This window comes from Capra hircus, chromosome 25 (genome assembly GCF_001704415.2).
Source record: "Capra hircus breed San Clemente chromosome 25, ASM170441v1, whole genome shotgun sequence".
NCBI classification, from domain to species: domain Eukaryota; kingdom Metazoa; phylum Chordata; class Mammalia; order Artiodactyla; family Bovidae; genus Capra; species Capra hircus.
In genome coordinates this window covers 20,005,820-20,026,627 of record NC_030832.1, presented here as the reverse complement: position 1 = coordinate 20,026,627, position 20,808 = coordinate 20,005,820, and the positions used below count along the sequence as shown (strand labels likewise).

At 39.5% G+C, this 20,808-nt stretch overlaps 1 protein-coding gene across 1 annotated transcript in view; it reads right to left on the bottom strand.

Moving 5' to 3' along the window:
• Window positions 8,360-20,808, bottom strand: part of LOC102181920 (transmembrane protein 180) — a 37,667-nt gene continuing 25,218 nt past the window's right edge. The window contains exon 6 of the mRNA XM_013974701.2: window positions 8,360-8,579. Within this exon, the coding sequence (XP_013830155.1) occupies window positions 8,447-8,579 (133 nt within the window). The 3' untranslated portion in view covers window positions 8,360-8,446. The remainder of the gene's footprint in view (window positions 8,580-20,808) is intronic.

Below are 20,808 nucleotides of genomic sequence, written 5' to 3'. Positions count from 1 at the left end.
AGTATTTGTCCATTTTTAAAATTAGGTTGTTTATTACCTGTTCATTAGTTGTGAGAGTTATTATTCTACCTGCAAGTCCTTTAAAAAAGATGAACTTTGAAAATATTTTTTCCCAGTCTATGGCTTACCGTTTCTGTTTCTTAACAGTATCTTTCAATGGGGCCTCTCAGGTGGCTCAGTGATGAAGAGTCTGCCCACCAATGCAGGAGATGTGGGTTCAGTCCCTGGAGAGGGAAGATGCCCTGGAGAAAGGCATGGCAACACACTTCAGTATTCTTGCCTGGCAAGTTCCATAAACAGAGGAGCCTGGCAGGTCACAGTCCATAGGATCACAAAGAGTCGGACACAACTGAAGCGACTTAGCATGCATGCATGCAGCTGGAGGTTTGTACCTTTTGACCACCTTCATCCAATCCCCACTTCCCCTTCCCCTCCACTATCTCCGATAACCACAAATCTGATCTCTTTTTCCATGAGGTTGTTTGTTGCTTTTGAATTACACTTGATATGCAACACTATGTCAGTTCGTGGTATACAGCATAGTGATTCTATATTTCTATACACTTCAAAATGATCACCATGATAAATCTAATTACCACCTGTCACCATGCAAAGATATTACATAATTATTGACTATGTTCCCCACACTGTACATTTCATATCCAACACTAATTTATTTCGTAATCAAAAGTTTATAAGTTTATACGTTTCAATCTCCGCCTATTTCTCTTCTCCTCCATCTCCCCACTCTGGCAACCACCCATAGATTGTTTTGACTGTTCAGGGTCTTGTGTGTTTTCTACAAATTTTAGAATTATTTGTTCTAACTCTGTGGAAAATACCATTGGTATTTTGATAGGGATTGCAATGAATCTTGATAACTTTGGTTTGGTCATTTTAACAATATTAATTCTTCTAAGCTATGAACATGGTTTATCTTTCAACTGTTTGTGTGCATTTTCCTCTTTTTCTGCATGCTCTTGAGTAATTCTTATTATTGTATCTCCACTATTGGTTTTTATTTGTGCCTCACTTTAAAAATATGTATTTAATAATTGCCCTAGAGTTCAGAATTAAAATCTTTAATTATTTAGATTCTACCTTAAAATATTCTCTCTCTTCCCACCTAGCATAAGAATCTTATGACACCCAATTCCTCCCATATTCTAGGGTATTTTTGTCCTACATTTTATTTTTGTATATTCTGTAATTCTATAATACATTATATACATTACTGCTCTTTTACTTCAGATGGTCAATCATCTTTTATTGCAAATTTTATCGAAGTAATTATAGGTTCACATGCTGTGGTAAGAAATGATACAGAGAGATTCATATACCTTAACCCCATTTACTCTAATGGTAACATCTTTCAAGCTGTAGTATAATATCACAACCAGAATCAACACTGATATTAATACAATCTACTGATCTTATTCTGATTTCCAGTCTTACTTGTATGTCTGTGTGTGTGTTTCAGTTCAGTTCAGTCGCTCAGTCATGTCCGACTCTTTGCGACCCCATGAATCGCAGCACTCCAGGCCTCCCTGTCCATCACCATCTCCCGGAGTTCACTCAGACTCACGTCCATCGAGTCCGTGATGCCATCCAGACATCTCATCCTGGGTCGTCCCCTTCTCCTCCTGCCCCCAATCCCTCCCAGCATCAGAGTCTTTTCCAATGAGTCAACTCTTCGCATGAGGTGGCCAAAGTACTGGAGCTTCATCTTTAGCATCATTCCTTCCAAAGAACACCCAGGGCTGATGTCCTTCAGAATGGATTGGTTGGATCTCCTTGCAGTCCAAGGGACTCTCAAGAGTCTTCTCCAACACCACAGTTCAAAAGCATCAGTTCTTTGGCGCTCAGCCTTCTTCACAATACAACTCTCACATCCATACATGATCACAGGAAAAACCATAGCCTTGACTAGATGGACCTTAGTCGGCAAAGTAATGTCTCTGCTTTTGAATATACTATCTAGGTTGCTTATAACTTTTCTTCCAAGGAGTAAGCGTCTTTTAATTTCATGGCTGCAGTCACCATCTGCAGTGATTTTGGATCCCAAAAAAATAAAGTCTGTCACTGTTTCCGCTGTTTCCCCATCTATTTCCCATGAACTAATGGTTAGTTCCATACAGTTTTGCCACATGTAGGTTTATGTATTCACCACCACGGTCAAGATTCAGAGCAGTTTCATCACCACGAAGATTGCTCATGTTGTCCTTTCGTAACCACACCGATTTCTCTACCTCCTCACCCTGTCCCAAACCCCCAAAGACCATAAATCTGTCCTCCATTTCTAAGATTCTCTTATTTTAAAAACTGATACATAAACTAGTCATACAGCGTGCAACATTTTGTGACTGGCTTTTTTCGCTCAGTATAATTCCCTGGAGAGTCATCCAAGTTGCACCATTTTTACTGTAGAACAGTATTTGATGGGTTATGTGTATCACAGTTTATTTAACTATTTTCCTGTTGGAGGACATCAGAGCTGTTCAGTTTTGGGCTATTGTAAATAGAGCTGCTATGAATAGTCATTCACAGGTTATTGTCTAAACATAAGGTTTTTGTTTCTCTGGGATAAATGCGCAAGAGTGCAATTGCTGGTTTGCATGACAATGCATGCTTAGTTTTAATAAGAAACTGCAAAACCATATTCCACTGGCATTACCATTTTACAGTCCTACATAATGTATGAGGGATCCTCATTTACCTTTTAAATTGATTGAAAATAAGAAAAAAATGTCTTTTATACTTATCTTCATTTTAATCACTTTCAGAGATTTTCATTTCTTAGTAAAGATCCAAGTTTCTACCTTGTAACTTTCTTGAGCATTTCATATAATGCAGGTCTGTTGGTACTGAATTCTCTCAGCTTTTGTTTGTCTGAAAAGTCTTTATTTCACCTTAACTTTTAAAGACATTTACACTGTGTATAAAATTCTGGGTTAACAGATATTTTTCTTTCAAAATTTTCAAGATGTCATTCCATTGTCTTAAGTCTTACATAGTTTCTGACTTACAGTCTGCTGTTATTAATTCTGATTTTTATTCCTCTGTATGTAATGTGTCTTATTTCTCTAGCTGCCTTCAATAATTCATCCTTATCTTTGGTTTTTATCAGTTTCAATATTATGTGTCCCTCATATTGATGTGTCCATCATATACTATGGTTTTGCCTTATAAGTTTATTTGTATATTTATCCTGGTATTTTATTTATCCTGGTTCTCTGAGCTACTTGGATCTTGAGTTTCTTGGTTTGCTGTCTTTCATTATATAAAAACAACAAACAAATAACAAGCTCTTGATTATTGTTTCTTTAAATATTTCTTGTGAACTGGTCTCTTTTTCTTCTTTTCTTTGGCATTTCATTCAAATGTATGTTTGCTCCATATTGTCCCAAATATCTTGGGTATTCTACTTTCTCTGTCTCCTCTTTCCGTGTGTGTGTTTCAGCTTGAATACAGGTATATCTTGGCAATCTTGTGGATTTAGTTCCAGATCACCATAATAATGTGAATATCACATGAATTTTATGTGAATATCACATAACTTTATGTCTACACTATGTGAAAGTGAAAGTGTTAATCACTCAGTCATGTCCAACTCTTGGTGACCTCGTGGACTGAAGCCTTCCAGGCTCCTCTGTCCATGGAATTCTGTAAACAAGAATACTGGAGTGGTTGCCGTTTCTTTCTTCAGGGCATCTTCCCAACCCAGGAATTGAACTGAGGTCTCCTGCATTGCAGGCAGATTCTTTACTGTTGAGCTACTAGGGAAGCATACTATACTGTAGTCTATTAAATGTACAACAACATTATATCAAAAACTCAATGTACACACTACTATATATAAAATAGATAACTAATAAGAACCTACTGTATTACAGAGAGAACTCTACTCAATACTCTGTAATGACCTATATGGGAAAAGAATCTAAAAAAGAGTGGATATATATAACTGATTGACTTCACTCACTGTGCACCTGAAACTAACACAACATTGTAAATCAACTAAATGCATGCATGCTAAGTCACTTCAGTTGTGTCCGACTATTTGCGGCCCTATCTACTATAGCCCCCTAGGATCCTCTGTCTATGGGATTCTCTAGACAAGAGTACTGGACTAGGTTGCCATGCCCTCCTCTGTAAGTCAACTATACTCCAATACAAAATTTTTTAAAACCCTATGTACATAATTTTAAAACACTTTATTGCTTTAAAAATGCTATCTGAGGCTTCAGAGAATTGTAATCTTTTTGCATAGTAACATCAGAGATCACTGATCACAGATCACTATAACAAATATAACAATGAAAAATTTAGAAATATTGTATAAGAATTACCAAAAAGTGAGAAAATGCTTCTGGGAAAATGATGCTGATAGACTTGCTTGTCTCAGGGTTGCCACAAAACTTCAGTTTATGAAAAGAGCAGTGTCTGTGGAGTGCAATAAAGTAAAGCACAATAGACTGAGGCATGCCTGTAATTTCCATTGATGTATCTTCAAGTTCACTGATTCTCTCCTCACATGATATGCTGCACGTTACAGTTTACACAAATACAAATTTCTTCACAATCTTTAGCTTCCCTTTTAAGATTAAGTGTGTGAATTTATGATTAACAGACCTTGCTGGAAGATAATGCCATCAACATCACCATCTTTGGCCTTCCCCATCTCCAAGCCCTGAAAGAACTTTGCTGATTTCAGGGAAAGCAAAAAGAAAACAAATTCAGGAACTGTACAATTTTGCACTCTCTTACTGCAAAGGCCTGGCTTGAATCAGAGAACTCAGAATATGAATCAGGTCTATTTCACCTACACCCCTTACACTTCTTATTGAACATGCCCACCCACAGACCAAGTAGCAGCAACACAGACAGTACTTTTGTGAAGTACACCCAGTGGTAAGCTAGCTGGTGAGAGCCATTGCTAACTTTTCAGGAATTCTCAAGCTGGATTTTAAAATGGCCATTATTTTAAAATTATATATAAACTTATGCATGGATACATGCTTAGTCATTCAGACATGTCCAACTCTTTGCAACCCCATGGACTGTAGCCTCCCAGGCTCCTCTGTCCATGGAATTCTCCAGGCGAGAATAATAAAATGGGTAGACATATACTTCTCCAGAGGATCTTGTCAACCCAGGGATCAAACTCTGGTCTCCTTCATTGCAGACAGATTCTTTACTGTCTGAGCCAACAGAGAAGTCCATATATACATATTGATGTTCAGTAGCTCAACTGTGTCCATCTCTTTGTGACCCCATCGACTGCAGCATGCCAGGTTTCCCTGTCCTTCACTACCTCCCAGAGCTTGCTCAAACCCATGTCCATTGAATAGATGATGCCATCCAACCATCTTATCTTCTGTTGCCACCTTCACCTCCTGCCCTCCATCTTTCCCAGCAGCAGGGTCTATTCCAATGAGTCAGCTCTTGGCATCAGGTGACCAAAGTACTGGAGCTGGAGCTTCAGCTTCATCATCAGTCCTTCCAATGAATATTCAGGGTTGATTTCCTTTAATATTGATTGATCTCCTTGCAGTCCAAGGGACTCTCAAGAGTCTTCTCCAGCACCACAATTAGAAAACATCAATTCTTCAGCACTCAGCCTTCTTTATGGTCCAACCTTCACATCCATACATGACTACTGGAAAAACCATAGCTTTGACTATATGGACATTGGTTGGCAAAGTGATGTCTCTGCTTTTTAATAAGATGTCTAGGTTTGTCATAGCTTTCCTTCCAAGGAGCAAGCATCTTTTAATTTCATGGCTGCAGTCACCATCCACAGTGATTTTATATATATATATATATATATATATAATTATATATATATTAAATGTATACACATATGTGTATATATATACACACATTATATTAAAAACAGAGGTGATAACTCAAAACACTGCTCATTTTTTATTTTTATTCTTTGTTTTTTTCGCCATAACTTGCAGCATGTGAGATCTTAGTTCCCCAGCTAGGGACTGAACCCACACTCCCTGCAGTGGAAGCATGGAGTCTTAACCACTGGACCACCAAGGAAGTCTCTCTGTAATGTTATTAATGTCTATTCTAGATGTGATAGAATGTGTATATGTGATATGACATGTGTATATGCAATTATGATTTTTGTTTTGCTTTCTGATTTTACAGTGGTATGCTACTTAGCACTTCTCAAATCTGTGTTCACTGATATTACATTTGTAGCTTGAAATTAGCCATGTTAGATGTATTAACACCATGAAAATTAGTGTAAACTTCTGCTTTGTTTTGTTGATTGTCTAATCCAGGGATCAGCAAACTTTTTCGGTGAAGAGCCAAATAGTATTTTAAGCTTTGCACCCACATGCAGTTTCTGTTGCATAGTTTTAATTATCAGCCTTTAAACTTATGCTTGGATCTCATGCATGTGTGTGTGCTCAGTCATGTCCAGCTCTTTGTGACCCCATGGACTACAGCCTACCAGGCTCCTCTGCCCATGGAATTTTTCCAGGCAAGACTACTGGAGTGGGATTCCACTTTCCTTCACCAGGGAATCTTCCTGATCCAGGGGTCAATCTCCTGCATTAGCAGGAAGATTCTTTACCACTGCACCACTTGGGAAGCCTGATACTATACAAAAATAGGCCAAAGGTTGGATTTGGCCCAGGAGTGATAGTTTGCCCACCCCTGGACTAGATTTAAGGAAGCAATAAAATGTTAATAATGCAGATTAACTCAAAATAATGCAGATTAAACCCCAAACTGTCATGTCTGTAGCTGGTACACTGTGAAAAATGTAAGAAATTCAGAACGTATTCTTTCCAGTCCTCAAAACCTACCATTCAATTAATCAAAGAGGTTGCTCATGTCGTGGCTGACTGAGTGCAGTTCTGAAGTTGTGTCTTCATTATTTGTTTTGTCTTACTCATTAACAGAAACAAAATATAAAACAATATTTAGGTTGGAACTACACTCCTTGGTTAATGACATGGGTGACTATGTTTGGAATTGAATGATAATCAAGCATTTATTCTTAGTTTTGATTTCATGACTATTGTTGCCAATTACAGAAACTTCTAATGGAATATGGAATTTGTAAGAAATAGCAAGTTATGGGACTTCCCTAACAGTGCAGTGGTTAAGCCTCAGTTCTTCCATTGCAGGGAATACAGGTTCAATCCCTGGTGAGGGAACCGAGATCCTGCATGACTCACCCTGTGGCCAAAAAATAAGGAAAAAGAAAAAGAAATAGCAAGTCCTGCTGAAATTATAGGTATATGGAACTTCCAAAAAAGGAGCCATGTTTTATTATGATTTGTAAGTCATATACTGTACAGATTTTTATCAGTAAAATTTATAATAAAATTACATATGTATATGTGCTTACTTTTTTCCCATAGAGCCAATCATTAAGCATTTCTATCACATCAGTGTGTCTCAGTGTCTCATGCTGGGGCAATTATCACTCCTGGATAAGAGAATCTAGACAGGCACACAGAGTTCAAGTCAGTTAGATGAAGGTGGGTGACTGAACTGGTTCTCAGCCAGTTGAGAGAGAGAAGAGAAGAGAGAGAGACAATGAGAGAGAAAAGACCGAAGGTGACAGGAACAAACAAAGGCACCCTGACTCTCCAGTCCTGTTTTATTTCCTGTCGCAGATGCCCATGAATTTACCTACTGCATCCTTCCCGGAAACCTCTCTTTAAGAGGTTGAGTTCAGCTGAATTCCTTCTTCGCAACCAAAAGCTCAGCAAACCACAGAAATCTGGACTATATGAGTCCTCTTATCCTGGTCTCTGAGTTTCCCAAATCTGTTGACTATTAATCACAGGGAATCTACAGACAATTGTGATAAAGTATTACTTAATGAAAAGGGGAGGTGTGTATCACTAATAAAATCAGTCAAATAAGCAATATGGGGCTTAAAAAAAAATAAAGTGGCGCACATAGTCAGGTGAGTTCTGGGAAACCCAAAGCAACTCACATAGCAATTCAGGGGTAAGGAGTGAAAGGTTGTGTTCAGGCAGTGAGACCACTTGGAAACAGCCAATTTAATTCATATTTAACGTTCTTTTGAAAAATATTTATTTATTTATTTGTCTATGCTGGGTCTTAGTTGTGGCACACAAAATTTTTTAGTTGTGGCATGTGGAATCTTTAGTTGCAGGATATAGAATCTACTTCCCTCACCAAGGGTCGAACCCAGGGCCCCTGCATTGGGAGCACAGAGTCCTACCCAGTGGACCACCAGGGAAGTCCCCATATTTAACATTCTTATTATGGAGTCAAAAACTTATACATTTGATGGACTTTTTTTGTTGTTTGTTTTATTCATTTTTTTTCTAAATAAATCAGAGGTTATAAAGAACAGCTTTGCCTTCTGGCATAATGTAAACTCTATGAGAACAAACAACTGAAGTTCATTTGGCTCCTCTAATGGCTGGTGTCACCCTTAGAAGGCCCCTGTGTAGTCTGTCTTCTTCCTGATGGAGAATGGGCTCCAAACCAGGATCTGAATTGCTGCGATGCCCAGTGGGACCAGGCAAATCAGATTAAATATGGCGTCATGAAGATCTAAGATTGTACTGATAGGGAAAAAAATATTGAAACACAGTTAGTTTCTTCAGTGGCTTCTTTTCTTATTAACTCAAAGCTATACAACAAGAAGTTTCAGAAAAGTTTTGATATCTATTGAGCCCATTTAAAAACTAAATGTAATTTTATCAAATAATTTTGATTCTTTCAAATAACTGAATAAGTAAATAATCCCTACCTTCTAGTTGGTTATACCAGGGGAAGCTGATACGTACTCCTTTGATCTCAATGCCTGGGGAGAAGTGCTGTGGCCACAGTGAAGGACCCCACCCTGGGCGCAGGAGGACAGAGGCGGAGGTGGGTACAATGCATACAAATATGTATCTACATACTCATGACACTTTAGTCTTGAAATCACCATCCAGAGAGTTTCAAAGAGGCAGGAGCTGGGCATTCATTTTTATTACTAAATTGACTTCCATTCTACACAATTTGAGATTATGGGAGGAAACCAGGCTTAATAATAATATGAAGAAAGGATACAACTTTTTCTGCCAAGAACTTCATTAAGCCCAAGATGCCTATGGTTCTCCATTATATTTAGTAGATCATACTTTTTCATTTAAATCATACACAGCAAAAGAGGCCTCCTGGTTGTTTGGGGGCTGATTATCTGGTTTCCAGCTTCTCTTTGGTTACTTGGGCTATCTAAAACAGCACCTCATTAATTCAGCCAATTGAGGAGGTAAGTGGAAAGGTCAAACTATATGGTACAAGAAAAGGAGGTGGCTTGTTATATTTTCATACCAGAATCAGTTGATATTACCAGAACCTATGTGTCATTCACTCATTTAAAAAATAGGTATTGTGTGATTATTAATGTGCTAGGCACTGGGTTCAGGACTGGTTATCCAATGGTGACAAAACTGAGTTCCTACTTCATGGAGCTCACCTCCCAGTTCTGGAGATAGACCTTAATCAAGTTATCATAAATAAGATTGACTTACCCATGATTACAAATGAAGAAAAAATGCTGAGATGGAAAAAAGCAAAGTATTAGATAGGAGCTCATAGTCAGAGCGTTTGCAGGTAGAGTCTGGAGAAGGTTCTCCCAGGGAAGTGGGATTTGAGCTGAGTCCTGAAGGATAAGTAGATATTAACTAGAAGACCTCTGACTAGAATCATGGGAAAACATCTAAGCATTGCTACCTCCGCCTCTAAAGGCCACAGGCAGGAAGGTCTTGGTGCTCTGGACTGGACTGTGTTCGCTTCCAATTACTGCTTCACAAAACCACGCTTCACCTTGAGTCCTACTCAATCCAAGAATTGATGACTATGACTTTCCCATTCTTTGCTCCTCTGCTGCTACTTTCTGGGCTCTGAGACAGTCACAAAGGTGTGGGCCATCAACTGGACTTCCCAACACATGCTGACTGTAGCCTCTAGAAGTAACAAAGGAGCCCCATTATGCTGTCAGGATGAAGTTACATTTCTGCTCCACCCAGACTATCGATGGAAAACTTCATTTCTAGGTGCACATGGTGTTTTGTCTTCCTAGCATTTCTTCCTTTAAGAAAAATCTTCTGCCCTCTTCCACAGTAAGCCTGTTTCAGTCCTGAAGATTCAGTGGACGTCGACTACCCTGCTCCCACCTGAATGTCAGGCATACACCAAGACCTGGTCAGAGTCAGGCTATAGCTGCTATCCCAGGAATGGACATGTGACTCATGCAGAGCCTTTCAGGGTCCAGCTCGGAGCTTCTGCTGTGCTACTGGGACAAATGTTTCCTCTAGGATCTGAGTCTGTAGGCCCATGTAAAGCTGGGGTTACCTTGCTGCCACGTGGTAAAAGTTTGCATTCAACACAGAGGGAAAGTCATGGGCAGAGAAACAGATTCCTAACATCATTTGAGTACTACCTACACAGGGACCAGCTCTGTCTGACTTTTCAGTTATATGAACCAGTAAGTCCCTTTTTCATTTGAGCTTACTTCCATTGAGTTTCTGTCACTTGCAGCTAAACTGGCCTGAAAATTGTATCTTTACCATTGGCACTTATGTCCAAATTACCATAATTTGGCCTCCGACCACTATAGGGATGGAATTCAGGGATTTCTATTGGTCATTACTAAGACACAGGAGGTTTGAAAGAGCTGATCACAGATTTCGAGAATGAGAAGACAAGGTCATGACTATACTTTTGAACTTGATGTAGGTATGTAGAAACATGATGCTTCTCTCCCCGCCTTTGACTACTCACTGACTGGACCCACAAGACAGGCCAGATCGGGGGACTGGGGCAACAACGGGTGCAAGATGCCAAAAGGTAAGGGAAAGTCAACTCCACGTTGTCAGTGTTGTTGTTGTTCAGTTACTAAGTCGTGTCTGCCTCTTTTCTACTCCATGGACTATAGCCAGCCAGGCTCCTCTATCCATAAGATTTCCCAAGCAAGAATATTGGAGTGGGTTGCCATTTGCTTCACCAGGGGAATCTTCCAGAACCAGGAATTGAACCTGCATCTTCTGCCTGGGCAGATTCTTCACCACTGAAGCCACCAGGGAAGACCAAGTTCCACCTTGTCACAGCCTAAATCACACACTAAATCACTAAACACACAGAAAAAGAAAGGAAGTGGCCTAATCAAGACCTTTAATGAACAAAAAAGCCACAGAACCATGACCGTGAACTGCTAGTCAAGGAATTATACAGTATGTGCTGAAAGCCCAGTGTTTCATGAAAAGACTGGTTTCTGCTTGGCTGAGGCACCTGTGTGCTTTTTATCTGAGTGCTTAACAATAGGAGCCCATTGTCCTTCTGCATTCTCTAGTTATAGCAGATTCCAGTTTCAGAAATATCAAGAAATTAGATTCCAGCTGATATGGGTTCTCTCTGGGAGATTTCTGATCTCAGAGACAGAATTGTCTTTTTCTCTTTATTTCCAGGGTGAGAGGAGGCATAGAGAACATCTGTGATAATCTGCAGGCGCAAAGCCTCCAGCGAGTGTGCTGACATTACAGGGAGAGAGCTTTAGGCTGGAAGTTCAAGGGAAGGCAGCAGAACGAACATTTAAATGACTAAGGTAGTTTGATAAATATCATGTTGTGGTCTAACCCCCAATGCTTTCAAGGCTGACACCATTATTACTGAAGCTGCAACCATTTCCATTTCCATATTACTTCACTGAATCACTTGATGTGCTTCAAAAATTCCCTTGATCTTCCTGCTCTTTTCTTAAGATTTCTTCTTTCTTTTAAGATGTTATTCTAATCTGGGAGAGATGCCCGTGATTTAGAGAATTCCTTTTCCTCTTTCACATTGCATACCCTCTACTGGGATATGGATGAACTTAGAGAATAGCAAGGAGAGATAAGAAGGGCTTCTTAAGCCAATACAAAGAAATAGAAGGAAACAATAGGTTGGGGGAAAAAAGAGATCTCTTCAAAAAAATTGGAGATATCAAGGGAATATTTCATGCAAGGATAGCAGCATAAAGGATGGAAACAGTAAGGACCTAATAGGCGAGGAAGAGATTAAGAAGAGGTGGCAAGAATACACAGAACTATACAAAAAAGGTTTTAATGACCTGGGTAACCACAATGGTGTGGTCATTCATCTAGAGTCCAGATATCCTCGAATGTGAAATCAAGTGGGCTTTTAGGAAGCATTACCATGAACAAAGCCAGTGGACATTATGGAATTCTAGCTGAACTATTTCAAATCCTAAATCATGATGCTTTTAAATTGCTGCCCTTAATATGCCAGCAAATTTGGAAAACTCAGCAGTGGCCACAAGACTGGGAAAGATCAGTTTTCATTCCAACCCCAAGGAAGGCCAATTCCAAAGGATGTTCAAACTACCATACAACTGGGCTCATTTCACATGCCAGCAAGGTAATGCTCAAAATACTTCAAGCTAGGCTTCAACAGAATGTGAGCAGAGAACTTTAGATGTTCAAGCTGGATTTAGAAAAGGCAGAGGAACCAGAGATCAAATTGTCAAGGGAAAGCAAGGGAATTCCAGAAAAAATATCTACTCTTGCTTCATTGACTATGCTAAAACCTTTGACTGTGTAGATCACAACAACCTGGAAAATTCTTAGAGAGATGGGAATATCAGACCACCTTACCTGTCTCCTGAGAAGCCTGTATGCAGGACAAGAAGCAACAGTTAGAACCAGATTTGGAACAATGGACTGGTCCAAATTGGGAAAGGAGCACATCAAGACTATATTGTCACCCTGCTTGTTTAACATACATGCAGAGTTCATCATTTGAAATACCAGGCTGGATGAATCACAAGCTGGAATCAAGGTTGCTGGAAGAAATATTAACAACCTCAGATATGCAGATGATAGCACTTTAATGGCAGAAAGTGAGGAGGAGAGAGCCTCTTGATGAAAATGAAAGAAGAGAGGGAAAAAGCTGGCTTAAAACTCAGCATTCAAAAAACTAAGATCATGACATCCGGTCCATCACTTCATGGCAAATAGAAGGGGAAAAAGTTGAAACAGACAAATTTTATTTTCCTGGACTCCAAAGAAGGCTGACAGCGACTGCAGACAGTGACTGCAGCCATGAAATTAAAAGACACTCTTCTTGGAAGGAAAGCTATGACAAACCTGAAAGTGAAAATTATTCATACAGTCATGTCCAACTCTTTGCCACCCCATGGACTATAGCCCACCAGGCTCCTCTCTGTCCATGGAATTCTCCAGGCAAGAATACTGGAGTGGGTTGCCATTTCCTTCTCCAGAGGATCTTCCCAACCCAGGAATCAAACCTGGGTCTCCTGAATTGAAGGCAGATTCTCTACCAACTGAGCTACTAGGGAAACCTAGACAGTGTATTAAAAACAGAGACATCACTTTGCCGACAGCAGTCTATATAGTCAAAGCTATGGTTTTTCCACTAGTCATGTACGGATGTGAGAGTTGGACCATAAAGAAGGCTGAGTGCCAAAGGACTGATGCTTTCAAATTGTACTGCTAGAGAAGACTCTTGAGAAGGAAATCAAACCAGTAAATCCTAAAGGATATCAACCCTGAATATTCATTAGGACTGATGCTGAAGCTGAAGCTCCAGTACTTTGGCTACCTGATGCAAAGAGCTGACTCAGTGGAAAAGACTCTGCTGCTGGGAAAGATTGAGGGCAGGAGGAGAAGGGGACGACAGAGGATGAGATGGTTGGATGGCATCACTGACTTGATGGACATGAGTTTGAGCAAACTCTGGGAGATAGTGATGTACAGAGAAGCCTGGCGTGCTGCAGTTTATGGGGTTACAAAGAGTCAGACATGACTTAGGGAGTAAATAGCAACAGAGTGACCAGTTGGCCTTGTTATGCTTTCAGAATGTCAATTCCAGCCTTAACAACATTTTTAAATGAATCTCTGGTAGAAAAATAATACCGAAGCTCTGCTTATAATTTCATTCACTCAAATATTTATTGCTCACTTATTGATTTAGGTTCTTACAATGTAGAGTAAATAAATCAATAACGATTCTTACTTTCAACAAAGTTTACGTTCTAGTGGAGGCAAAGAGACGATAAATATATTTAGTTTTATCTTATAATAAAAACCTTTGCTTATGGAAAAATGTTTGCACCCAATTTTATCTCACAATGACCTACCTTTAAAAGAAAATACCTACCTGCAGCTTATTACATTCTAAAATATTACTGTCTGGTATCTTTTTCTTCATTCTCTTGGCTTATTTTCTTAGCTTAGCTTTCCTTGCTAAACACTTTGTAAATTCAGCTCTATACGTAAAGGGGTCTACAAAAGTCATCTGTCACCTCCAGACCTATCACACTGGGGCTTTTCCACATCTGAAAACTAAAGCAAAGTTGGCCTCCTTTCCACTCTCCTTTTCTTCTATCAATATAAGCTCAAAAATGTATAAAATTAGAAATGTTGCTTCCTAATTGGATCAATGAAATATGTTGATGGTTAGTAGTATAGAAATAGACATCTCTTGTCAAAGAAGTTGTTGCCAAAAGCAGTGTTGTAAATGCTCCTGCAGAGAAGTAGGAGCCCAGGATGGAAAAGCCCAAAGAAACTATGGTTTCTGTGGCCATACAGTCTCCTTTGAATTAGGGTCCAGAATACCTGAGTCCACGTGAGCTATTACTTCCTCAAGAAGAAATTTCTCCTTTCTAAGATGATTCATAGGGTCTCAAAGAGCCAGACACAACTGAAGTGACTTAGCAGACACACAGGGTCAGCCTGATGAGCCCCTTGTAAGAAAAGTGAGGGCATGACACGTAGGGCACACTTTCTGTGTGCCAGGCCCTGTTTGACATTTTCCTCTGTTGCTACTGATTTTCACAATAACCCTGAAGAAGACTCTAAGGCTTAGCCAGGTTTATTACATCACCCAACATTCCACAGCTGTTTGGAGCTGAGATTTTTATCTAGATTTAAACTAAAAATCTCTCCAGGAAAAAAAAAAAGATTTATAATATAAATTTATTAGAAGGGAAAAACCCCTCATTTTTGAAGGAGAAAGTTATATACTCTCTGCAGAAATGAATTCAGAAACTCTTGTGAAGAGGCAACTGTCTACAACAAATATCAAGAGCAAGAAAGAATTGCTCGGTAAGGACTTCCCTGGTGGTCCAGTGGTTAAGAGTCTGCCTTCCAATGCAAGGGACGCAGGTTCAATCCCTGGTTGGGGAACTACGATCCCACATGCCATGGGGCAACTAAGCCCATGCACTGCAACTAGAGAAGCCAGTGTGCTGCAACTGCTGAAACGGCTGAGCCTGTGTGCTCTAGAGCCCAGGCTCCACAGCAAGAGGAGACGGGGACATACGAGAGAAGCTCGAGCATTGCAACAAGCAGCCCTTGAGTCCCAACCGCAGAAGCCCGCACGCCACAACTAGGGAAAGCCTGTGCACAGCAAAGACCCATTACAGCCAAACAGTTTAAAAATAAACGAGTAACTTGGTAGATCACATTTCTGACACAGAAATGTAAGGATTTAACTTCTGATACACCTGTTTTTCTTTGCCAGAGGTTGGAGGCTACTGTTAACGTTTGCAACTATAAAGACTAAAGGTCATAATATTTCTCCAAAGAAAAATCTTTAGTGTTGATTATATCCTCCTTAGGACATAATCTTGTCCTCAGGCGGTCCCTTTGCAATGAAACATTATGACCCTTATTTACAGAGGAAGAGAAGTGAGCCATAGGGAAGAAATCAACACAACATTGATAATTCCGTGGCAAGACACAGGATATATATTATTATGGTCCTAAGAAATTCCAGATAGAAATTTCCTACACCAAAATTTTCACATCACAGCCTCATTTCTGCCACTATTAATAAAGTTTTTCAGCTTCAATTAGAATCTTTTGGGCAAAATATTACTAATAATTTAGAATGCTACACATGTTCATCACAATTGGAATAGGGACTTACTATAAGAATCTTGTTAAAAACTGATTATCCCAGGACTTCCCTGGTGGTCCAGTGGCTAAGACTCTTCTCAACGTAGGGGACCCAGGTGTGATCCCTGGTAAGGGAACTAAATTCCACATGCCGCAACTAAGAGTTCACATGCCGCAAGTAAGAAGTGTTCCTACATGCTGCTTCAAAGATCCCATATGTAGCAGGTAATACCTGGTGCAGCCAAATAAATAAATAAACATTTCTTAAATTCTTAAAAAAAAAAAGACTGATTATCCCAATATTCATTCCAGCAACCCCAACGAACGTACATGCTTACAAGTACATGCACGCTCAGTCATGTCTGACTCTGCGACCCGACGGACTGTAGCTCACCAGGCTCCTCTGTCCATGGGATTTTCCTGGCAAGAATACTAGAGTGGGTTGCCATTTCCTTTTCCAGGGGATCTTCCCAACCCAGGGATCGAACCCACGGCTCCTACATTGCCAGGTGGATTCTTTACCACTGAGCCACCTGGGAAGCCCATATCCTTATCATGTACACAGTTCATATCCACAACTGTAAGATATTTTGTATATATTTCAATCTTTTGTTCCCAAACAGACAGTGATAGGGAAGGTGAAAGTCATGTCTCACCAAAGTACAAAATCTGAGGCTCTGAATACATGGAGAGTTCTAAATTGCTGAGTATTTCTAGCTCTCCTAGTGATCCTATAGCAGGATGCATGAACTCCTCAGAGAAAGGCCATTTTTTTTTTTCCTTTTTAGTCCTCTATACTTCATCAATAGCCTCATAAAGCAAGATGTAAATATGTAAATATGTAAAACTTTAATAAAGAAATTCACAATAAGCATATCATAACTACAACAGAATCAACAGTATAACATAGTTTTGATACTTTGAGAGAACAAAATCCACCAGAACCAAGTATAACACATAAGACTATTTCATTTCTACCCTAGGTAACTTAATCTTTAACACTAAATAAGACTATTGATTTCATCCTAATATGAAACAGAAGTCAGGAGAGATTCATGCCTAAGGATCTCCAGGCTGTCACTATGGTAAATCTCTATGGCAAGCACTTGTTTTCAAAAAACAGTTTTTAAATTGATTCTAATGATTAACTACATAGAGTTAAATACCAAGAATGCTTTCGTTATTTAAAAAACGTAGGATTGAGACGCAGATACAGAGAATAGACTTGTGGCCATAGTGGAGGAAGGAGAGAGACAAGTGGAGAAAGCAGCATAGACATATATACACTAGCATGTGTTAAACAGATAGCTTGTGAGAAGCTGCTGTATAACACAGGGAGCCCAGCCAGATGCTTTCTGATGATCTAAGGGTGGGTTGGTGGGAGGGGAGGGAGGTGTCATATGTATAATTACGGCTGATTTGCACTGTTGTATGGCAGAAACCATCACGACATTGTAAAGCAATTTTCTAGCAATTAAAATTTGTTTTCTAAAAAAGCAAGAGTTGAGGTTATTTTTTCTGTGTCAGATATTCACCCCGAAGCAACTCATCTTGGTTCTGCTTCTTTGCTAGAGTTGAAGACAGTATTGTTTACTCTGTCATTAAGAGAAAAGTCATTTCCTGAACTTTTGTTGCAAGTATAATTTGGGAAGTATCTATTGTGAGCCTTCCAGAACAAAAGAGAAGAAAAAGGAAGGCTGCATATATAATATTTAAAAACACATTTGTATGTATGGCAGATTGATCTAGGAGACTCTATTTGGGTATGTGAAGGATCTGATTTACATTTCCTGTAAAGTCTTTACAGATGACACTGTAATACAGCAAGGAAATTGACAGACTTTGACCATTGGGAAAATGTATGTTTCTATTGCAGAATATGCAGCAAGCGGCAGGAATTTGGCCAGGGCTAAAAGACAGTGCTACCATATGGAGTCAGCCCAGTGCCAAGCCCCCCAGGGCCAAGTCTGTGCTCTTCCTGCACTGCGTGCGCCTCTTAACCTTGGACTTGGCTCATTGCCCTGGACCTTCCGGTATGCCTCCCCCACTAACACCACGTGAACTACTGAAAGGCGAAAAGGCAGCATGTCGTACGACTCCTTTATCTCGGCTTCCAGCTCAGTGCTAACATCCAGTAGGTACCCGCAAATGTTTGCTGATAAAAGCATGCAAGCATAATTAATTGATCAAATGGACAGAGTAGCCCTTTTTCTATAATACACTAGAATTTCACTGTTGTTTATTTTGTATGAAAAATGTGGACGTTCTTGCAATTTTTTAATAGAAACTGCATGTATAAACTAATCAGGCAATCAATTTCTAACATTACTACATGAAATACCTTATCCTCTATAATTAGAAGAGAATACATGTTGCTTTTCTTGCCTAAGTACCTCTCTTATGAATCTCCAATAATAACAAGTTGAACCATTACATTTACAGGCTACTGCATAGATTTACTAAACTTAGGAAAACAATCTACCCCCTGCAGAACAAACATTTCTCTAACTATAACAAAGAGTCACAGAGCATCTTTCAAAAATCACAGTTGGAGAGAATAATATCCCTGAACCAAATAGCTCTGTATATTGTAATAGTAAAATATTAATCAGGAAACTCACTTCCAAGGAGGAAGTTTACTTCAAATAGACATTTTTGCTAACTTTGTCACACTGGTGGCTCTCATAGCACTCTCTGATCGTCAGCCCATATCCTGCTAAGTATACAGTTGCCTCTGGACTTCAGTCGGACACTTTCAGATTGGCAATAACTATGTGAGGCCACAAGATGCCAAACGTCAAATTATCAAAGATAAATGATACTTGAGTACCCTGAACAAGTTTATAACTCTAAAAAATGCTGATGATATCACAAGACTAGACTGCCAACGTGTCTGATTGTCAACATATCTATGCCTGAGTCAACAAGAATTAGTCTCCAGGGCCTCTGTTTTCAAGGAAGTCAGTCTGCAGGTCCTCCACATCGGCTGCACACTAGAACAAGCGAGGGAGCTTTTAGAAGTACTGCTGCCCAGATCTCAGCCCCCGAGAGCCCAGTTTCACTGGTCAAAGGTGTGACCTGGGTATCAGGACTTGTTCAAGCTCCAGGTGATTCCAGTGCGCAACATGGTTGAGAACCATTGCTTTAGAGCTTGTGTTTCTCAAAGAACATTTGGAGGAGCACAAAGTAAGTGCACTCTTTCTCTCTCCATTGCTCTCACATTCACCAGCAAACGAGCTTTGAGTCCTTTCTACCCCAGAATCTGTTCCTCTCCCCTTTTATTAATAGTCACCATGGTTTCCTTCTGCAACATGGTTTGAGGATTTTAAGGCTACTGGGATTTCAAGCAGCTTCCCTATTGGAGGTAGAAAACATTCACTTGCTAGATGGAGAAGCTAAGACTGAGAGTTTCATCAAGTTCTACCAAAAAATGTGTTCCAGAACAGTCCACATACAACTCTTTCATATACGCCACTCATTGCTTAACACACAGTTACCCAATTATCAGTCATGCCTCCAAATCCAAGGATCACTAAATTCTGTTAATTCTGATGCCCTAACCTCTCTTGGGTCGGGCTTCTCCTCACCTTCCACATGACAGTGCTTTAGCTCAGGCCTTCATCAGCAATTCTCATATAAAACCAACTCTGGCCTTCAAATTATTCTTTCTCTAGGATTTGGCTAACCTCACTTCAAACCATTCTCCACATCTCCAGGGTGATGTATTCAAAGGCAAGTATAACATTATTACCCCTTGGTTTAACAACAATAATAGTTCATTCCTTTAAGGAGCAAATCCACACTTCTCAAACTGCTGAACCATGTGCAGTTCCTCCTAGCATGTCACATGGTCTCTCTGTACTTGCACAGACTCCTGCTACATTTTCACAGTTCATCTGAGATCGTTTCCTTGCTACCCAGTCTGAACTATGTGCTCAGATAGTGTGTTCTTCCACAGCATCGCACACTTACTTATACTGATAACACCTAACACATAGCATTATGATTTTCACTATCATTAACTGTGAGCTTACTCAGAGAAGGGTCAGCATCTCATCTCTTTGTTCTTTGGGCTCAGCACAGGAGCTGGTATCCAGATAAGTTCAGTAAATATTTGTTGAATGAATGCCCCATCATTTCACATTTCCATGCTTTGCAATATTCATTCTCTTCCCTGGCTACTTCCAGTCTTCATTTATAGTATTAACGTCTTCATTATAGTATCACTGTCTCCTCTGAAATGACTGAAGCGTCTTTTCCTGTGTACAGCCTTTCCGGAGTTGGTTTCTGAAGCAGTGTCTATCACACCCACATTTTAGCCACGGTTATACGTTGCATGTACTTCTAATTATGGCACCTACCACTCTGTTCTGAAACTGCCTGTCCTCCGAATCTATCACCTTTACTAGACTGCAGGCTCCTTAGTGGCAGCAACCTATTTATCTTTGTATCCTGAGCACTTTTTCTATAGTAGGTGACCAGCAACTGAGGTTTAATTCCTTCCCCCCTCCAGTCCTTTATAGAATACTTTAAAACAAAATTCAGATTATGTCTTGCCCAGGTTTAAAAATCTTCAGTGACTTCCTTTACCTACAGTAGTCTTTCCCAAAGAACAGTGTCTGTACTCCTGGTAGTACATGTGATAATTTTCAGATGATACACAATAGTTCTTTTTATTTTAAGTACCTAAATTTGTTAGGAAAGTGAAACCCACCAAATAAATGATTCCATGTATATTTTTTAAGTAATTTAATTTTTATTCAAGTATAGTTGACTTACAATGTTGTGTTAGTTTCGGGTATATAGCAAAATGATTCAGTTTTACATGTATATCATATATACTTTTGCTTATGATTTTTAAGTTTATGATTTAAAATAAATTTAA